This window comes from Crassostrea angulata, chromosome 3, assembly GCF_025612915.1.
Source record: "Crassostrea angulata isolate pt1a10 chromosome 3, ASM2561291v2, whole genome shotgun sequence".
NCBI lineage: Eukaryota > Metazoa > Mollusca > Bivalvia > Ostreida > Ostreidae > Magallana > Magallana angulata.
In genome coordinates this window covers 39,197,772-39,215,726 of record NC_069113.1, presented here as the reverse complement: position 1 = coordinate 39,215,726, position 17,955 = coordinate 39,197,772, and the positions used below count along the sequence as shown (strand labels likewise).

General features: G+C 31.9%; 2 protein-coding genes across 4 annotated transcripts; one reads left to right on the top strand and one right to left on the bottom strand.

Annotated features, from left to right (window-relative positions):
- Positions 1-242: 242 nt before the first annotated feature.
- Positions 243-9,979, bottom strand: LOC128175514 (5'-AMP-activated protein kinase subunit beta-2-like). Of its 3 annotated transcripts, none has more exons than XM_052841202.1 (7): positions 9,445-9,979; positions 9,035-9,189; positions 7,688-7,781; positions 3,925-4,045; positions 3,615-3,751; positions 3,127-3,195; positions 243-2,869 (listed from the first exon to the last, which is right to left on the bottom strand). In XM_052841202.1, exons 1-7 carry the CDS (start codon positions 9,592-9,594, stop codon positions 2,792-2,794), a joined length of 804 nt encoding a protein of 267 aa, XP_052697162.1. In that variant the 5' UTR covers positions 9,595-9,979; the 3' UTR covers positions 243-2,791. The 3 variants fall into 3 exon arrangements, with proteins under 3 accessions (XP_052697162.1, XP_052697161.1, XP_052697160.1); XM_052841201.1 differs by lacking the exon at positions 7,688-7,781 and adding an exon at positions 8,162-8,258 and having other exon boundaries at positions 9,445-9,977; XM_052841200.1 differs by lacking the exon at positions 7,688-7,781 and adding an exon at positions 8,162-8,261 and having other exon boundaries at positions 9,445-9,966.
- Positions 9,980-11,091: 1,112 nt separating this feature from the next.
- On the top strand, positions 11,092-17,654 carry LOC128178710 (beclin 1-associated autophagy-related key regulator-like). Its single transcript, XM_052846002.1, has 9 exons — positions 11,092-11,692; positions 13,022-13,084; positions 13,217-13,259; positions 13,441-13,522; positions 13,728-13,962; positions 14,270-14,439; positions 14,998-15,148; positions 15,478-15,651; positions 15,959-17,654. Exons 1-9 carry the CDS (start codon positions 11,496-11,498, stop codon positions 16,263-16,265), a joined length of 1,422 nt encoding a protein of 473 aa, XP_052701962.1. The 5' UTR covers positions 11,092-11,495; the 3' UTR covers positions 16,266-17,654.
- The last annotated feature ends 301 nt before the right edge of the window (positions 17,655-17,955 follow it).

Below are 17,955 nucleotides of genomic sequence, written 5' to 3'. Positions count from 1 at the left end.
CCTTGAGTGTCCGACGATGATCTCAAATGCATTGATCAGCAGAATAAATGGCGATTTTCGAAACCAATTTTTTGTTTGGGTGGAATTAGGAAGTTTGGTTTTGCGTAGTTGACAATCTCAAAGACGATACCCACTGATATATGTGCATCAAACATTCGGTAACTAAACAGATGCTATTGGAGAGAGTTGCTTACCGGATGCAAGAAAGATAACTTTTGTATAATTAAAAGAAGAGACAAAAACTTATTCTGTCCTTTATTGTTTCAGTATTCTGTTGGTTAAGTTATATACTATGCATGTACAATCCTTCTGATATATATTTCACTTACGAATTACATGAACAGAAAGTTATCATACAGAAATTAAATTAACAGACATCTATTTTCCAGATTGATAGGTGAAATCAATCCAAGACATGTTTTGTGCAAAGAAAGCTTTCCAAGGTACAGTTATCAATAATATTGCAACAACTTGTATCTTTAAATATATTCAATGGTCAAATCATACACAATGCGTGAAAATAACAAGATGACATATAAAAATTATGTTACACAAAATATCAGTAAAATTCGATTAAAAACGATGTCATCTGACAATATGACGTCATTCCCTTCTAGTATGGCCGAAGGCGGGAGAGACGCGATACTCCAATTCCATTGCACATTGATACATTAAATTACTCACTCTGGTAGCCATCTCAAAGAGGTACCGCCACGAGAAAATTTTTACTATACACACATAGGTCTTCTGAAAGTCAACCCTTTAATTTCACATACATAACATCAAACACTTCCCCGATACAAAATGACGTATCATAGGCCTCTAGGGCGACAGATCAACAAAATCAATCACAATCAATCAATAAATCAATCAAACATAAATCATACTCGGTAAACTCTGGCCCTGCCATTTCATGTGCTTAAAGAAATATTACTAAATGTTGTCTATTTAAAGAATAATTATTTGGAACAAACCACTTGCACTATGATTTGGTAGCACTTTAATTCTAAATAATTAAAAAGAGCACACCTCAAAAAATGTTATCTAACGAAACAGGAGTAAATTAAATGAACTTTTCTCTTTCTTTTACAATAATTCACAACCTGCAAAAGGACTAAAAGGAATGATTGATAATGGCAAAGAAACAGCCATACACCTAAACCCCAAATATAAAGCACGTGCTGCATACTGTGTTAGGGTACTACTATTTAACACAACAGTCGATTGTGTTAGGGTACTACTAATTAACTTAACAGTTGATTAAAATTCGTATCAAGGATCACCTTCTCATATAAAATTTCACTTCTTAACAGAAAGCCCCCCATAGTAAAAATATGCAAACACTTGTAATTTTCAAATCTGCCTGATTCTCCCTGCAGCTGCCATTAGTGACATGACTGAGACAACGCAATCTTTACTACGGGATGAGTCTACAGCGGATGGTAGCGTAATAGAATCAACAATCACACATCAAAATGTCAAATAAAAATAGGTGTGCGCTAGCGTGATTACACAAGTGCCTGTACACAGATATACTGGTATCATAATATGTGCGTGTACTACTGTTATGTACATTAACCCAAATTTTAACACAAGGTAACATGGTAACAAACTTCTGCCTTTCTCACTGCATTCGCACACAAATTAACAAACAAGGACACTGAACATCAGTAGGCGTCGATCAATGGCCAGAGTTTGATCTCAACAAACAGATAAAAACACACAACATGGAGGAGATCAGTCATTTCTTCTCAACAAAACAAACTTCATCATACAGTGTCAATTATCCATGCAAAGAACAAAGCCTACATCTAATCAAGTTTTATCCCCCACCATTTCAGAGAGTTAAACAATATCTAGACATCTAGATACCTGTGTGAAAAAGTTAAGCAGCGGTGATCTATACGATTTTAATCTTCATCACACAATGTAATGACTGATTATTGCATTTTTTTTTTATTTATTTCATTTATATCGAACTATTCATCTCAACTGAATACTTCCATACTATCATGGCCTCAGTTACAGTTCTTATACATGTACAAATATTTGCTGATACATTTATATACAGTAAATGATAGATCATGGGGAAATATTCTCATAACTTTCAGAGAAAACAATTGCATACCTTAAACTATATATTAGAAAACCACTAACACAGTTTGCTATATAAGCATGAAGCTTAGAATAAATAAGTACAATTCCAATAAAACTTTATAAAAACCTTCCTTTTTTTAGCAGAGTGTATTCAATACATATATACTTTTTTTTTTACATTTTAATTTAGAAATAAAAGAATCAAATGAGCCTGCATAGCATTACTGGGGCTTAAACTAGCACTGGGATGTAACAATATAGCTAAGGCATATCACGACATAATGATATGCCGAGACTTTAACGACTCGTGGAGGGTCTAGTGAAAGAGTTCAATTTTACAAGCAATATATTCAGTATGTGCTGTATGAGATATGTGTCATTCAAATTGATCAAAATTGAATATAAAAATGCCGAAAATATGATATATTTTGATACATCTGTAAACATATTTCAGGTTATAATATAAAATATTTGTTTTATGTAATATTTTGGTATAGGTGTTTTAGTCTAGTGCATTGTTACAGCCCTACATAGCACAGACAGACAGTCACATCTTCAGACTAGAATCAATCATGTTTCAGTTCTAATACAGGTGTCTAATCATAAAGCCATTGCATGGAGAGAAAGGAAAAAGTTAAAATACTATCTACTGAATAATTTGATAAAATGTCACTATGTAATCATAAAGTCAGTCTCATATTGGCTTATACAACAATGTGGTTACATATTTCTTCCTAAATCTATGAGTGGCACTAAGAACCATAACTCCGTCCTACAAAAGAATAAACATCAAATGTATTTGCAAGCAATATTAGTGATTAATTGTATTAGATTATTTAGATATTTTCTTCAATTAATATATACCATCCCTTTTTTTTTAAAAATTTCATAACAAATTATTCTTTAAAATCATCATAAATTACACATCAGTATACTAATTTGGCATCGTATTAAACAGTCATTGAAAGCAGCATTCTCCCTTATAGTTCTATGTAAAGAATATCAATGTGTAGAATGTGTAAATCTTACTTTTATAGACAAGGCATACAGATGATTTAGCATCACATGGTTGGGTTCCGGTAGTAAAGTTGGCTCACACTGAAACCGAGAAAGATAAATTATTCATACAGGGTACATGTTCAAATAACCATTTACCGGTACTTAATGTACAGTTTTATGTAAGATATATGCAAAAGTTTGATTACCTTCAATATATTTAGTTTCAATTTTCCACCTTATATAAAATGGGGCAGGAACAATAAACATATAACTTGGTTTAACACAATGTCATATCTTCCTAGGGATATTGTTATTTAGGAATCTTTCCAAATCTTATAAAAAAATCTTCTACTCCTGTTTAGAGCTTATTGTCTCATTTATTAAAAAAAAAAAATTAATACTGTGATTTTTTCTGATAAATACATGTATCATAATAATTGATATTTTGTTTTCGAAAATCCCAATCCAACAATCAGGGAGGAAAGATTGATATAGTATGCACTAATATCCACACTCACGTGTGCTGGAGTATCTTTGTTTAGTATCACTTGTAGCAGATGGGGAGGTAGAATTGGCGGTCCACTGTGCTTCTCTCCCGGTTTCCTGGGAGGGACATCTTGACAGTATTCCCCAGTGGGAGACCCAGGTGTGTCCACTACAACATAATCTCCACATTCAATAAAACACATTTAATTAATTACTCAAATTCCAAAAGACCCTACATTTTATGCACTCATTCAAAATATTTTACTGGAAAACAAAACAATAATTATTTTTTATTCCAATCATAGCAAAAAACCCTTCAAATTAAATTAAGGGTTGACTTACATCCTTTCTTGTTGCTGTTGGTATTCAAGCTGTCGAGAGCCAGTGCCTCAAACACCTCAAAGTCTGACTTCTTCACAGATATCACATTATTTTGAGTTCCTTTGTCATTTGTTACTACAGGCTATTGCAAAAGAAAAAACAAAATTGGTCAGATAAGATTTAAAAGCTGAATTTATAAAAACAGTTATAAGCGTGGCAACCTCCCTAAACATTTATAGGCTTTTCCATTCAACACAGAAATGCCAAATGTACATGAATTTCATTTAAATGACAAGTATAATTTTAAATCATGTTTTAAAGACCCAGTTTTATATAAGCTAAAGCCCCTAAAAGGTTTCTGATGATATTAACTGGACAACATCTTGCTATATTCAGATTACCACTTAGTTTATTTTCTGACCTTTGACCTTGTTATCAATAAGGATTCTCTGACCTTTGACCTTGTTATCAATAAGGATATCTTCTTTAAATAGGTACTACATGTATTTTACCTATCTTGAGCCTGTTAGTCAAAAAATTTTTCAAGATATTTAGTAGGCAATATCTTTATAAATTTTATATGACTTCAAAATGCATAAGGGTCCTTAGAGTTAAAACGTAGCTATACTCTGTCCCGAGTTTTTGCTTCCACCACTTTTCACTTGATATTTCGATAATCATAAATACCTTTGAGTTCAAACTACGTTAATCCAGTAATATGAAAATTGTCCAGATTATCTGTCTTGAAACACCCCCTCTACCACTTCTGGTTTCAATACACATCCCAAAATAAAAAGTCTACGGGGATTTTGCATTGCATCAGCCATTAATAAGCCCGGATGATAACATTGAAAAATTGTGCGAGGTGTCCTGAATACTTCCGAATGGAGAAAAGATGTAAACATTTCCCATTATAAATCTCGGTAAGAAAATTGTTTTCGTTCCTGTGAACTTTTATGAGTGAAAAATGATAATTTGTCAATGAAGATATCTTGGATATTTTCCCTTTCATCAATTTTAACAGCATTTCTTTCACAGGTATGTGTATTTTTATCAAAAATTATCAAAAAGTGAAGGAAGCAATAACTTGGGACAGACTATAGAAGAAAGTATTTTCTACAGATACATGTAATATTTTTTATCTTTTACTCAGATCTGAATTGAATGATTGCCACTATAATACATGTACATCAAGGTCATTCATGAGAAAAAAGTTGCACTAGAAATCAGTGTTCCTTTATTCTATTATACTTGGTACTTTAATGCAACATATCATTAAAATGTCATTTTAAAAGGTATTTTTTTAAACATGGCAAATGAGTTTTATTTTGTAAGGTTGAGAGTTTTAATCTGCAGCTTTTTTTATAAGTTGGATCAATGTCATTTATTTCAGGCTTTAATTTAATATTGATAAGAAATCTTGCACTGAGAAAGTAGTGTTTAGAAATTGAAAGGCTGATAACATTCTTTTTTATTTGAATGCCAACATCATTTTGAGTTTTATCATTTTGATATGATTTATATGAACAACACTTCAAACCATGACAGACATTAAACTGATGATTTTTCCTTTGTTCACGGTTCTAATCTTACTGTTTTTAACTAATTCATACTTCTTAACATTTATTTTTTAAACCGCATTTACTGGTATTAAATTGTTACCAATTTGTACAAGCAAAGATTTTATTTATCAGTAGATTTCATTTATTAATTTTTTTATCAATTGATAAAAAAAACTCTTTTTGTTTTTTATTAATATACGAGAAACTAACAAATAATATAAAAGAAAATATGTTAAAGCAAAGACTTATTATATTGATAACTCAGTGTAAACGAAGATTAATATCAAAACATAGAAATATAAAATATGAGAAACAGCAGAAAACTGGAATTATAACTAAAGAGTTAGACGTGTGTTGTATGTACACTAAACAAAAAAGTTAAAGAGAATGTAACACAAGTTAGAATAAATCAAATTTTAAAAAGTTCAGTTTCAGAATGATCCTTCTCACACACAAAAAATTCACACCAACAACTCAGCTGTAGCTGTGTACTCCAATTAATATGATACTGAACCAAGGAAGGGACCTACATTCAGTTTACATGTGTCAGTTGACTGATCAAAATGTTATTTACAGTGTATATAAATTTTAGGTCCATTTTAAAAATTAGTCGAGAGAGAGCACAAACAAAATATTTTTAACAGGTGGACTCAAAGAGAGACTTTCCTTCAGTATGGACAGCTATCAAATCTAAATTTAGCCATTTCTGTGACAAAATATTTTCAATGCCAAAAGCTCTATCCCTACTTTTAACAAATGAAAACATCAGGGTGAACAATAGACTCACACAGAGACACTCAGAGATGTCCAAGAAGGTTGCCATGCTGCAAAGGCATTACAAAAATAATACAGAATACAACTGAATGACAGAGATTAACATAAACAGTTTTCATGCTAAGAAAATTGACTATATTTTATGACAATTATTGTTGATATAATAGGGTTTATAAATCTGAATTATAATAATATAATTAAACATTATATTAAAAAAAGATTTAAAAAAAAGAAAACTGTATAAATACATGCAACAATACAATACAATTTGTGTACCAACACCAAATTAGTTCCCCCTTTTGCTTCCAAGTAGAAACTACTTATCTTAAATGAGCTTTGGGACTTGAAAACTGCCCACAACATAATGAAACATAATACATTGATGCCAGCCAAATTTTGATTAGTTGAGCTCACATTGAACCTTTTTGCTAAAGTGACCTATTGCCTTGACCATAACCCTCAATGAATTGTGCTACTTTAACCTACAAAACTAGAATCCACCTGTCTTCGACTATAGAATAACTAACCATGTCCAAAACAAGAGGGACATTTTTCTATTATCTTCATTTTCAATCTACATTATAAAACTTAATGCTGATTGTGGTAAACTCAGATACATGTCAATTCACAGTATCATGAATAAGGGCAGTGACACTAATTCACAACAAGGACTTAAAATAAACAAAATTAACAGGTCTTAATTAAACTATTATGATCTTATCTCTGAAGAAAGCACTTGGTATATACTAGTACACTGTAGACATATGTAGTACAATACTTTATATCTGAGATTATACAAGCAAAGGAGAGTTGCAAAATTACATTGGGTGCATCTAAACTATCAATGCCTAGGAAGCAGGAGGCCAGCATACATGTATGTATCCGAATACACAGCTCATTGTATTGCAATTACATGTACATCTATGATATGTACAAGTAATTTTAATATTTACCCTGTACATTTACAGCAGGTTAAGTTTGAACTTTTATATAATGGTTGTATATATATAAGTAACCAGCATGTTTCATTTTTTCAGTATAACTGATGGCGAAAACCACAAAATGTTTAATATTGCCATGATAGATTTTTCCTTAAATTTTTTTTTAAAATTTTCAAACTGACTGACCTTAAAGAAAAGAAAAAATTGATGTCTTTTAGGCTTATAGTCATTCTTATGACTATAGTTTATATATGTACCAGTTCACCTTAAAATCAATTTCTAAACATGTTTAATTATGTTGCAAGTTCAGTTTGGTTTAGCATGAAATAATTATTCCAGTTAAAATCTGATGTTTTGGACCAAGTAAACATTCATCTCAAGGTAATTTGCTTTTCCCAAAACCTGTTTGTTCTGGCCCTTCCACTTCAGGATTCTCATCAAGGTCCCTCCTTACCCCCCAGAATTACCCACTACACTACTTGAACACCACTTTGAGTGATGACGTACCTCTTCTGCTTTGTGCACCCACTGCCCGTCAACTAAAAACTTATACTGATGCTCGCCCTCCGGCAAATCAACAATGGTCGTAAAGTCACCATGACTGAAAATGTTTCAACTGCATTAGTTCACTATTAATAAAAAAAAACAAGCATGCAAAGCCTAGGAAATGTCACGCCAGTATTTGATGAATGTTCCAACTGTACATAGTAGAATTTCAGAAATCAAAATTGATTTGTAAATCATTCAGCAAAAAGACCCAATCCATTCATAAATAGAATTAAACCTAATATTTAGATAAAGTTCAGTTTCCTCTATAGATGTAGTTTACACTGCAAGGCAAAGTTTAATTAAAGTTTATTTAAATTTAAAATTGAAATATTTTGGATTAACAAGTCAGTCCAGTGGAATCATTTATCAAACAATATGACAGAACCTCTTGCAAGCAACATAGTGAGTGATAATCAATTGCCCAAATTTTACCTCATTGTTGTCTACACACATGTTGCCATCAACATAAAATCTATATTGGTATTCTCCTTCAGGTAGATCAATAATGGTGAGAAACTCACCATCATGACTGCTATGAAAATCAAAACGCATATTTTAAAATTTCCTAAAAATGACATATCGTCATCCTAGGACAGTAACATTAAAATTATTTTTGACCAATGTCTTTGATATATCATGTATTTCAGAAAGGCAGTCTGATAAAAACCAGCCATTTCAATGCCAGCGTCCAACAGACATGACTGTACATAAATTAAAGTTTGGCATATCAACAATGCTCTTGCCAATTTCTATAAGCATTTTACGAGTGTATTGATCACTGTTACTTTAAGGTGAAATAGCCATGACATATGCAGGCATTACACAAATAAATGACCATGGTAGAATTTTTTTCCAAATTATCTTTAAGGACCAAGATTAGAAGAAATTCACAAGCAAAGGGGCTTGTCATTTGTTTGTGAGATGAAAACCTGTATCTTAAGTTAGATTGGTTTACGTAAAAACCATATAAAGCAATTTAAAATAAGCAACACAATGTTATATATAAATTATATGCTTTTGTTTTCATGAAATGGATACAGGAGGCTGGTTTTTGATCAGACAAAAAAAGAGATGTATATATATACATGTATATCATGATTTATCATCCTATGGTAAATTGCTATTTATGATATAACATAAAGCAAATAATAAATAAATGTATAAGAACAAATTTGCTTCAGCCTGCAATGAACAATGAGAACAGTCAATTCTGAACATGATAGAGTTGGCAACAATGTTTTTTTCAATACATTTATAATTATACAGTATGTCAGAAATGATACATAACATATAAAATTTCCTAACCTCTTAACCAGTGGGATTTTTTGTTGCCAGTTGTTAAATGTTCCTGTTATGTATACTTCTTTTCCTCCACCGTCCCATTTAAAAACCGTTGGTAGCAATTTTGTCTTAATGGCAGCTGTATCTCCTTGACTCTGAGTTGTGGCTGCTCTCTGTCTCTAAAATGAAAGAAATACTGATGAAATAACATTTTATTATTAACATATGTTACACTACAGAAAATAAACTACTTACTTCATAGCAGTGTTTGTTCAACACCAACATATTTGTAAACAGCTAGGTAATAAGATTGTAAACAAATTCACATTTGTGACCTTGAAGTTATTATTGTTTACGTATTTACCACCAAACTGTCAATACAGAAGGGTAATGTGTTGACAGAAAGATGGCAACATAGCTACAGAAAAAATTACCCTATATCCAGATTTTATTAAGGCTTCGTAAGTGTCTTGGGTACTGGAATTGGAGTCCGAGAGGAATCTACCAGCGGTGAGGGAGGGACCCGTTTCATCTCCAGAAATGTGCCTACTCCGCGATGCAGACGACGCAGACGTGTTTCCCATTATACAGGTTTGGAAAGTGAACCACCGATATCAATGAAGAGGAATCAATGCGGTGATGACGACAACACTTCCTCCGAGTCAATGTTCGGACGAAGAATCACCTTGCTGAAATGCTGACATGTGCTTCAAAAAATTAAGTTGATTGATTCGATGTGATTCACAGAACGATGAGTTAAAAACGAATGTACTTCTGCTAAATCATTTTCTTTTCTTCTCTTTTATATATCCATTTCACAATCTTCGGTTCCAGAGTGTCAAAATTAAATGACATATAATAATGCGCCTGTGGTTGTCCAAAAGTAAACAAAATATGGACGCAAAATTTTCAGTGAGCATGCGCAAGTATTTTAAAAACCAAATAAAAAACCAGAACAATTCCGGATATTATTTGCTGTAAGGTTTCCGTGTTTCAGATGAAAATAATGACATTACAGAAGTCCTGCATGCATACATGTTAGTGTTTACATTTATGAAAATATTTGACACATAGTTTTCAGAGTAGAAAATTTAAATGAAAGGAATACAGATAAAAAAGGCTGCGATTTTTTTTTTAAGACAAAAACAATCAGGTTCAAAACTACTATCTGAAGCGTTAAAATAAATGTTACAGGGCACTGTGGCGATCAAAATGACTCATACTCTTTTCTAAAAATATTGCCAACAGAATTTAAAATTTCTAAGAAATCATATAAAGTATTTAAGCATTGAATTTCGAAATATTACGTATCAATTAATACTGCTATCTTAAGATGAAAAATTAAGATGTTCCTGAATTTGCTTTTAATAAGTTTAAACAGTCTTTCTTTGGTTTTCATTAAATCAACTGATGGTGATCATTGAAGAAAAATGTTTTTGTATGATTTATTTCCCCCTTTTTTCGTGCAATAGCCGGCATGATAAAACCCCTGTTTGAGCTCTTTCTCATTTTTGAAATTACTATTACTAGCGACTGCTGCAACCAACTTTAATTTTTGCATTGTAATTACCTACTGTATAACTATAATCATCCTCCTACACTGGGTTGATTCTAGTACAAAAACAAATGCAGTTTAATCAGAATCTGCAATCCATGTCAAATATTGTCAAACAGGCAGTAACTGTTAATTAATGATTAAAAACAAAACACAACATTTTGAAATGTAAGTTGTACCGTCATTTTATACTTCATTTAAATCCGCAAATATAACATTTACATCATAGTCAAGTACGTGTTTATTCGATACATATATATGTTGTCACATTGTGACTGCACCTTTTTCTGCGATATTTTTTTAGTTTTCATTTTTTTAAAAACTTGATCAGTTGATTGATAAATATTAGGAACTTTTTAAAACGTGTTCGTCAAAAATACCGACCACATAGAATGAATTTCATAACTGAAATTATAATTCAATTTTATTTGAATGTTTAAACTATACACTATATAACTAACCCCCCCCCCCCCCCCCAAAAAAAAATAGGTAGTAATTCAATCAATGATAGTGACCGTGATATGCTGAACATTGATCCAATACATATAGATGTACAACAACCAGACGATTGTAAAAGCAAAATGACAGGAAAAAAACCCTGAGCAAATCGAATCATGTTTAACAGTTTAAGTGTTGATTACGTTATGATAATGCTAATTTTAACCTGTTACACATGAAGGTCGGTGGAATCAAGATGGGGACCAATGGTGATTCAACTTTTTGTGCTTTCATGACAGCAAAACAGTTACATTTTTCCTTTCAATGTTAACGACATATTGAGTGAAAAGACAATTTATCCCTCTCAGCATATACTAGTAGTCGTTTCATAAGTTTTTTTTTACTTTTAAGCCTTTTTGGATAATGCGCCGGAAATCTTTGAGATGGTTTTTCTTTTAGAAAACCAATTACGTCATTTCCATTTTTATTATAATGGCGACCTCCAGTTCTTGTGAAAGCAACTTAGCTCCAACAGAATTTAACTTGACCAGTTCGATAGAAAGTTCCCCTGGTCTCACTGTCGCCATAGAACGATGCCCCTTATGCGATGGAAGTAGGCGGTCATTTCATTGCAGAAAATGTGTCAACGAAGGACTCTTTGTTCACACGAAAGGAAGCCATCCTGAAAGGTAAACAAATACGCAATCAGCTGACGATGCGTCGTCTGCCATTGAACATTAAAAATGAGCACGAAAAACGATACACTGGACACGGACATTTACAATTAATTTACACTGTGATCACAATTGTAATTAATTAGGTGGTAGATATAGATAATGTCATCAATTTTGAAAAACTTTTTACATTGCTTTTAAAAGCATGTTAATAATCAGGTCCAGTACAATCTCTTGATTTAGCTATATAGCTTGAAAAAGCTATATAGCTTTATAAAGCTTTTCAAAATAGCTTAATAAAGCTATTTATATGCAGTTTTTGAAGAAAATATTTATTGTAAGAAATGGACGAAAAATCGCAATTAACTTGCTACTCATATTTGCGCCATTGACCATTATAAACTTGATCCAAATGTAAGATAGTTTTAACACTGCAGCTTTTAAACACTTTTAAGCAAAAAATATATTTCCATTGTTTGGGTAACTGTTCACCACTTTGTGTGCAATGAGGCGTGGATAAGTATGATTTCTTCTCATTGTGATAAATTATTACCAATCAGTTATCTTGTTCACCATAACTGACCTCCTTTATATTTCATTCAAGAAGTAACTGTGTGGTCATGAATCAGTTGTCCCAAAACTTTTAGTGCAAAGTCTCTTAAGGAGACGCAAACTTATGAGTAATCTTTACATGCATTGTTTACAGAACAGTTCAAAGTTGAAAAGTATCACTGCACTAAAGTGCGATTTTTTATGCATACTGAAATAATTACACATTTAAGAAAAATGTATGACAAAATAGCTAAATGAAGCTACTCTGAATAGCTTAATAAAGCTATTTAGCTTATTCAAGCTATATAGCTAAATCTGGAGATTGTACTGGACCTGATAATGAATAATGATGCAAGCTTAAACATTTAACAGTCGATATGCAGATTATTAACATTTCTCTGTGTACAGATATAGCTAGCTTTGCGAAATCAGATTTTTTCAATCATTTTCTCAATCCTAATTAGTTCTATGATTATGATATATTCAACATTATACATTGTTCAAATGTGAATTTGTTTTAATTTAAAAATGTTTACTCATTGTCAACATTTATTTATCAATACATGTCATAAATGGAAGTAATAGGATTACAATACTTACCTATTTTCGTTTACAAATGACATTAACAAATTACTTATATTATTATTATTTGTGAGATCTAATCAATATGAAGGATTATAAGTGTCATGAATCTTTTTGCAAGAAAGTCATTTCTTGTGCACAACACAGTTTGCACTTCAGTACAGTTATAAATCCAAATAATGCATTTTTTTCTCTAAAAATGTATTTCAGATACAAAGAAAAGAGATTCAAGCTTGATCATTTGCAAAAAGAAAGACAAGGAAGGTTGGAGAGGTATGCCAAGTTAACTATGGATTAGATTTACTGCAACTATTGTTTCAGTCAGAGAAAATCAAACCTTAATCCACTAGCTCCTTATTTTTAAAATGCAGGGACTGTGTTAACAATACATTGATTTTTATTTAGGGTACAAGATGCACTGAAACAGCACATGCAAAGAGACAAACAAGTAAGTACACACTAACTGAACCAGTATCTAGATACAAATGATTGAAAAAAAACCCAGTATAATCTCTGATCTCTCAAACTCAACTATGTCCATCAAATGAATTCTAATCACTATTTTTTTCATAATTATTGCAACCTCAAGCAATATAAAACAACAAACAAAATTTGTTGTGTGCTTTTAGATCGGGGAAATTGAAAAATGCAAAGAGAGGATAAACCTGTTAAAAATGGCTCTCGCAGCAGCAAAAGAAAAGAAGAGGAAAAGTAAGTATAGATGTTGCTGATATGATATGAATTGGCATACTGCTTAAAAATTGAAGGGTTCATAAAGCATTGAACCACAATTCTTTACACAGCCATATTTTAGATCAACATATATATTATATGTACATGTGTTCAAGATATTAAAATTAACTGTTTTATACATATCTATAATTAATTGAATAATTTTACTTTTTTGAAATTTGAGGTAAAGAAATTTTCGACAAGAAAAAGAGAGAAAACTATGTACGGGTTGTGAGAGGTCGAAAACATGAAGAGAAGAAAAAGCGCATTTATTCCTACATTGAAACAGTGAGAATGTCAAATGAAGAGAAAAAAGAGCTTTGTTTACAGAAAAAGAGGGAACTAGCTGCAGAGAGGAAGATACAGGTCCAGAGATTGGTGGAGTTTATCTTTCAGGTGGAGGAAGTGGCTCTTATTAGGTATTACTTTAGAGTGGAGGAAAAACATTGCATATTGTATTTGTTTACCATTCCACTGGAGCCTTAATCTGTTTGAAGGAAACAAAGTAGGAATGCACAAACTAAGTAGAAATTGTTTAATTAGTTTTTCCTTACGACAGCAAAAAAAATCAAGGTTCACTGATGGCACATTATTGTCTTATTTACTCTAATAATTCATTAGTAACAGTGCATGTACTAATTACACTACCAAAACATACCTACATGTAATTTGATTACCAGTAATTGAAATGAAGGGACATTAAACTCAGACAATACCTTTTCTCAGTGAGTCAGACTCGATGGCTGTGAGCACAGTGAGTGCCCTGCGAGATGCGAGTCACACGGCCTATGTCAGAGGGCAGTGGGTGTATACTGATGGTAGTGGCGAGGCCCAGTACAGGATCGTGGAGCCCACCCTACCCTGCAGTGGGGACTACTCAGCCTATAATCTGTGGGGTGAGTGTAACTAGAGCAGTGGCTTTAGGATTAGTCCCTTAAAGCTGAACACAGTTACTAATTTGGAATTTTAAGAATTTGCTGGAGCTCAATTTTTGTGGGTACACCTTATCAATGAATTTTTAATTTTTGGGAGAGGGTAATTTTATGTTTCCATTAATTTATGTCCAATCTCAAGAGATTATTTTTACAATGACATTATTATCAAATCAATGAATTTACTACCAAATTATGAAACACAGTCATTTTTCCCTACGTTGTACTTATAATTACAAATTCAATATTAGAATGAAGTCCCTTGAACCTTTAGAAGAGACTGCAGTAACAACCCACGCAAATTGCCCCCTCCCCTTTCTAATTAGAATAATTCCAAAGTATCATATTTTAAATAATTAAGTTGCATGAGGAACAAATCTTGAAAAAATATAGTTATACAGAGAATCTTTGCTTTCTGGTTAAATTATGTGATATATATGGTATACAAAAGACCGTGTTTCAAACACAGTACGACACATTATTTGTTCTTGTACATATTTTCAATCACATTTGTCATTTTAGTGGCCGCTAGTCAGGAAAATGGTGGTAACCCAGACAACAGTTTAAGGAACCCAGGTCACAGAATCAGTGCGGGTTTGTGCTATGCTAGTCAGATGACAGCCATCCTCAGTCATATACTGGACATCCGCCTGCCAAGAAAACAGCCTTATAGGTACATTATACCAGTGTACATGTAAATGCACAGAATGTGAATGCACAGAAAATCTGACTTCTCTAAAACTTTAAATTTTTCTGCAAGTTTAAAACTTGGAAATGTATTGCTAGTCAACAGTTTATACTTTTTAAAATTTTTATATAAAGCCTTCCAATATATCTACACATATATACAAATAAATTTAATATGAATGCATTTTATTTTTACAAATAAATAATATGAAGGCATTTTTCAGTTATAATAATTATATGTCAAATTAAAATTTCCTCTTGCAATCATCATAACTAATCGTATATGTATGCATAACCCAGAATTCTTTTTTTCAGTGAGTTTTGTACAAATGAGATCACAGAGCGACAGTTCAAGCACAGTGTGGCCTCTCTCAACCAGAACATCCTGTATCTGTGCTTCTCCCAGAGTGTGCCCAATCCCGAGCGGCTTGACCCCCGCAACACCCTCCAGAACATTGTGGTGCTACTCTCCTGTCCTTTATTGGGAAGGTACATAACTACTGTCATTAAAAGCTGATAGTTCAATTTTGTTGGAATTTTTATTAAGCAGTATCCTCCAAATAACCCCTTCCACTTTTCAAATTTTTTCTGTTTGCCTTCGTATACAATATCAAATAAATTAAAGTTTCCATTTTTTTTGTTTTGGTCAGTGAAAAAAATTTACAGGAAGTTTTTTTTACCTGAATTTCACTGCAGTGAGCAGTCATTGAGTTTAATTAAGAAATACATTAACATTACAAAAATGACCTTAGATATGTTAGAGTCTTTTATATCTGGTATTATTTATGTGAAACAGGAACTCCAACTTTGAAATTGACAAAGACCTGATGGCATCCATTGAAGACTCTATCATATTTCAAGAGGAAGATTCGGATACTGGAGGAATGGAGGATGAAATGATCAATGATTGGGAACAGGTGTCAGAGGATGTGACCTATGTGACAGATGTTCCAGCCCGATCTGGATATAGCAGCACTCTATCCAACATCCAGACAATGTCGTATCCAGGTCAACCTCCGGAACAATTGACTGCCAGTGGTTTTGTTACATCAGCAGCCACGTCTTTCATGTCATTATTCAGGGGAGGGGATCACAAGAGCTGACATCGGAGAATTCTTGAGAAAGATATTAGAAAACGCATTTTAAATAAATCAGTATTTTTTACCCATCCCAATCACACATGTACAGTGATTGTGTCAAAGTAAAATTTTTATTTTTTTCAGGAGTGAAAATTTTTTCATGGCAACTAATATTTTTGAGTGATGTTTTGGAAGCATTATTGTTTTTGATTGGCCTTGAATAAACTTTACGTAATTAAAACTTAGGTCTTCTACCAATTTTTTGAAAACATAACGATTAGAATATTCTTGAAGGGTGGCCTGTTATCCCATGGTCATAAGTGGTTGACTGTTACATTTTAAGGTTATTTGTGGAGTTTAAGGTCAAATTTATCAGAATTACATGTATTATGATATAGTTTAAAACTGATTTATTGTATGCAATAATAAATGTTCTCTATCATGCAAAAAATCCATTTATTTACTAACAACTCCAATTCAAAGGATAACTCAACAAACCATAGCTGTATTCAGATAGTGCCTCAATATGCCTTGTGCAATCATTCTTATCATAATGATAAAAAGCATTGTGATATGAGCTTTACTGCATTGTTTATGGCATTGCATGGTGTACATGTCATAGCTTCAACTGCAGAGATTAGATGATGCCATTATTTATTGGTAAAAAAATTTTGTGGTGAAAATGATAAGAATTTAAAATTCTTTTACATGACATTTTGCTTACCTCAAATCACAAAATCATGAATTTTTTAATGATGTTTATGAAAATACCAAATGCATGTCTTTTTTGGTCTCCCAGCTGTTCCTCAGGGTTTGTTTATTTGTTAATGAATGTATGTTTATATTACTTTTTTTTCACTAAACTTGGCAAGGCATCCTCCTTTAAATGTTCAAGAAAAAATGTAACAAGTTATTGGATGCAAATTTTAATTTTGGATTTTTTTTTCTAAAGAGATAAAGAATCATTATTTGAGTATTAGGTAGTGATCAAGAAAGAATATTAAATGAAGAATGAAATGATAATATTATAAGACAGATATGTACGGTATATAAAATTTTGTATTCAATTGTTGTTTTTCAAGTCTCCTGAAAACTCTTTAATCATCTCATATTGCCCCTAAATCTTTTCGATAAATTTGTGCTAAAATTATGTTTCTGAAATGTTTTTGGTACAACTTTGATATGTGGTTCACTTATTTACATTCAGTTGAGTGGTTGATGCTTTTTATTGCCTATTAGGTACAGTTGGTTTTAGTGTTTCGAAAATCTATTCTGACTTTTTCAATGAGCATTTACCTTGCCATTTCCAAGACAATATGCAATATTTTAAGCAGATTCCTGTATGGTTTACTTTTACCTGTAGTTTTGTTTTGTTTTATTTTTTTCCATTGATAAATATATTTATTTACTATATCAGTTTTATTTTTTTTTTGATTTTCTGTGTCCATTAATAGTCGAAAGGAAGATATATTTGTAATTATCATGACATACAAGTTTTGCCGTTATAGAACTCGAGACGTATTTAAAATATTTTTCTCCTACAAAGAACAACTTTAGCTTAAAAAAGAGCTGTTAATTTTAAAATATCAATTAAAAAAAATTAGCTTAAGAAAAGGATGAACAAGTTAATCAATAAAATCCAGTGAAGTATTAACATTGTTTTATGGTGTCTGACTTCACTTTTTTGAGTTTGATTATTCATGAATTATTTTGC

What these genes read in the sequence shown, in the direction of transcription:
- LOC128175514 (XM_052841200.1), bottom strand. Translation starts at nt 9,594, where the DNA reads ATGGGAAACACGTCTGCGTCGTCTGCATCGCGGAGTAGGCACATTTCT. An exon ending in TAATAAAATCTGGATATAGG is followed by an intron (nt 9,190 to 9,444) that starts GTAATTTTTTCT and finishes CTTTCATTTTAG; the next exon opens with AGACAGAGAGCAGCCACAAC. An exon ending in TGTATGCCTTGTCTATAAAA is followed by an intron (nt 2,870 to 3,126) that starts GTAAGATTTACA and finishes ATTCTTTTGTAG; the next exon opens with GACGGAGTTATGGTTCTTAG.
- LOC128178710 (XM_052846002.1), top strand. Translation starts at nt 11,496, where the DNA reads ATGGCGACCTCCAGTTCTTGTGAAAGCAACTTAGCTCCAACAGAATTT. An exon ending in AGACAAGGAAGGTTGGAGAG is followed by an intron (nt 13,085 to 13,216) that starts GTATGCCAAGTT and finishes ATTTTTATTTAG; the next exon opens with GGTACAAGATGCACTGAAAC. An exon ending in CTCAGCCTATAATCTGTGGG is followed by an intron (nt 14,440 to 14,997) that starts GTGAGTGTAACT and finishes TTGTCATTTTAG; the next exon opens with TGGCCGCTAGTCAGGAAAAT.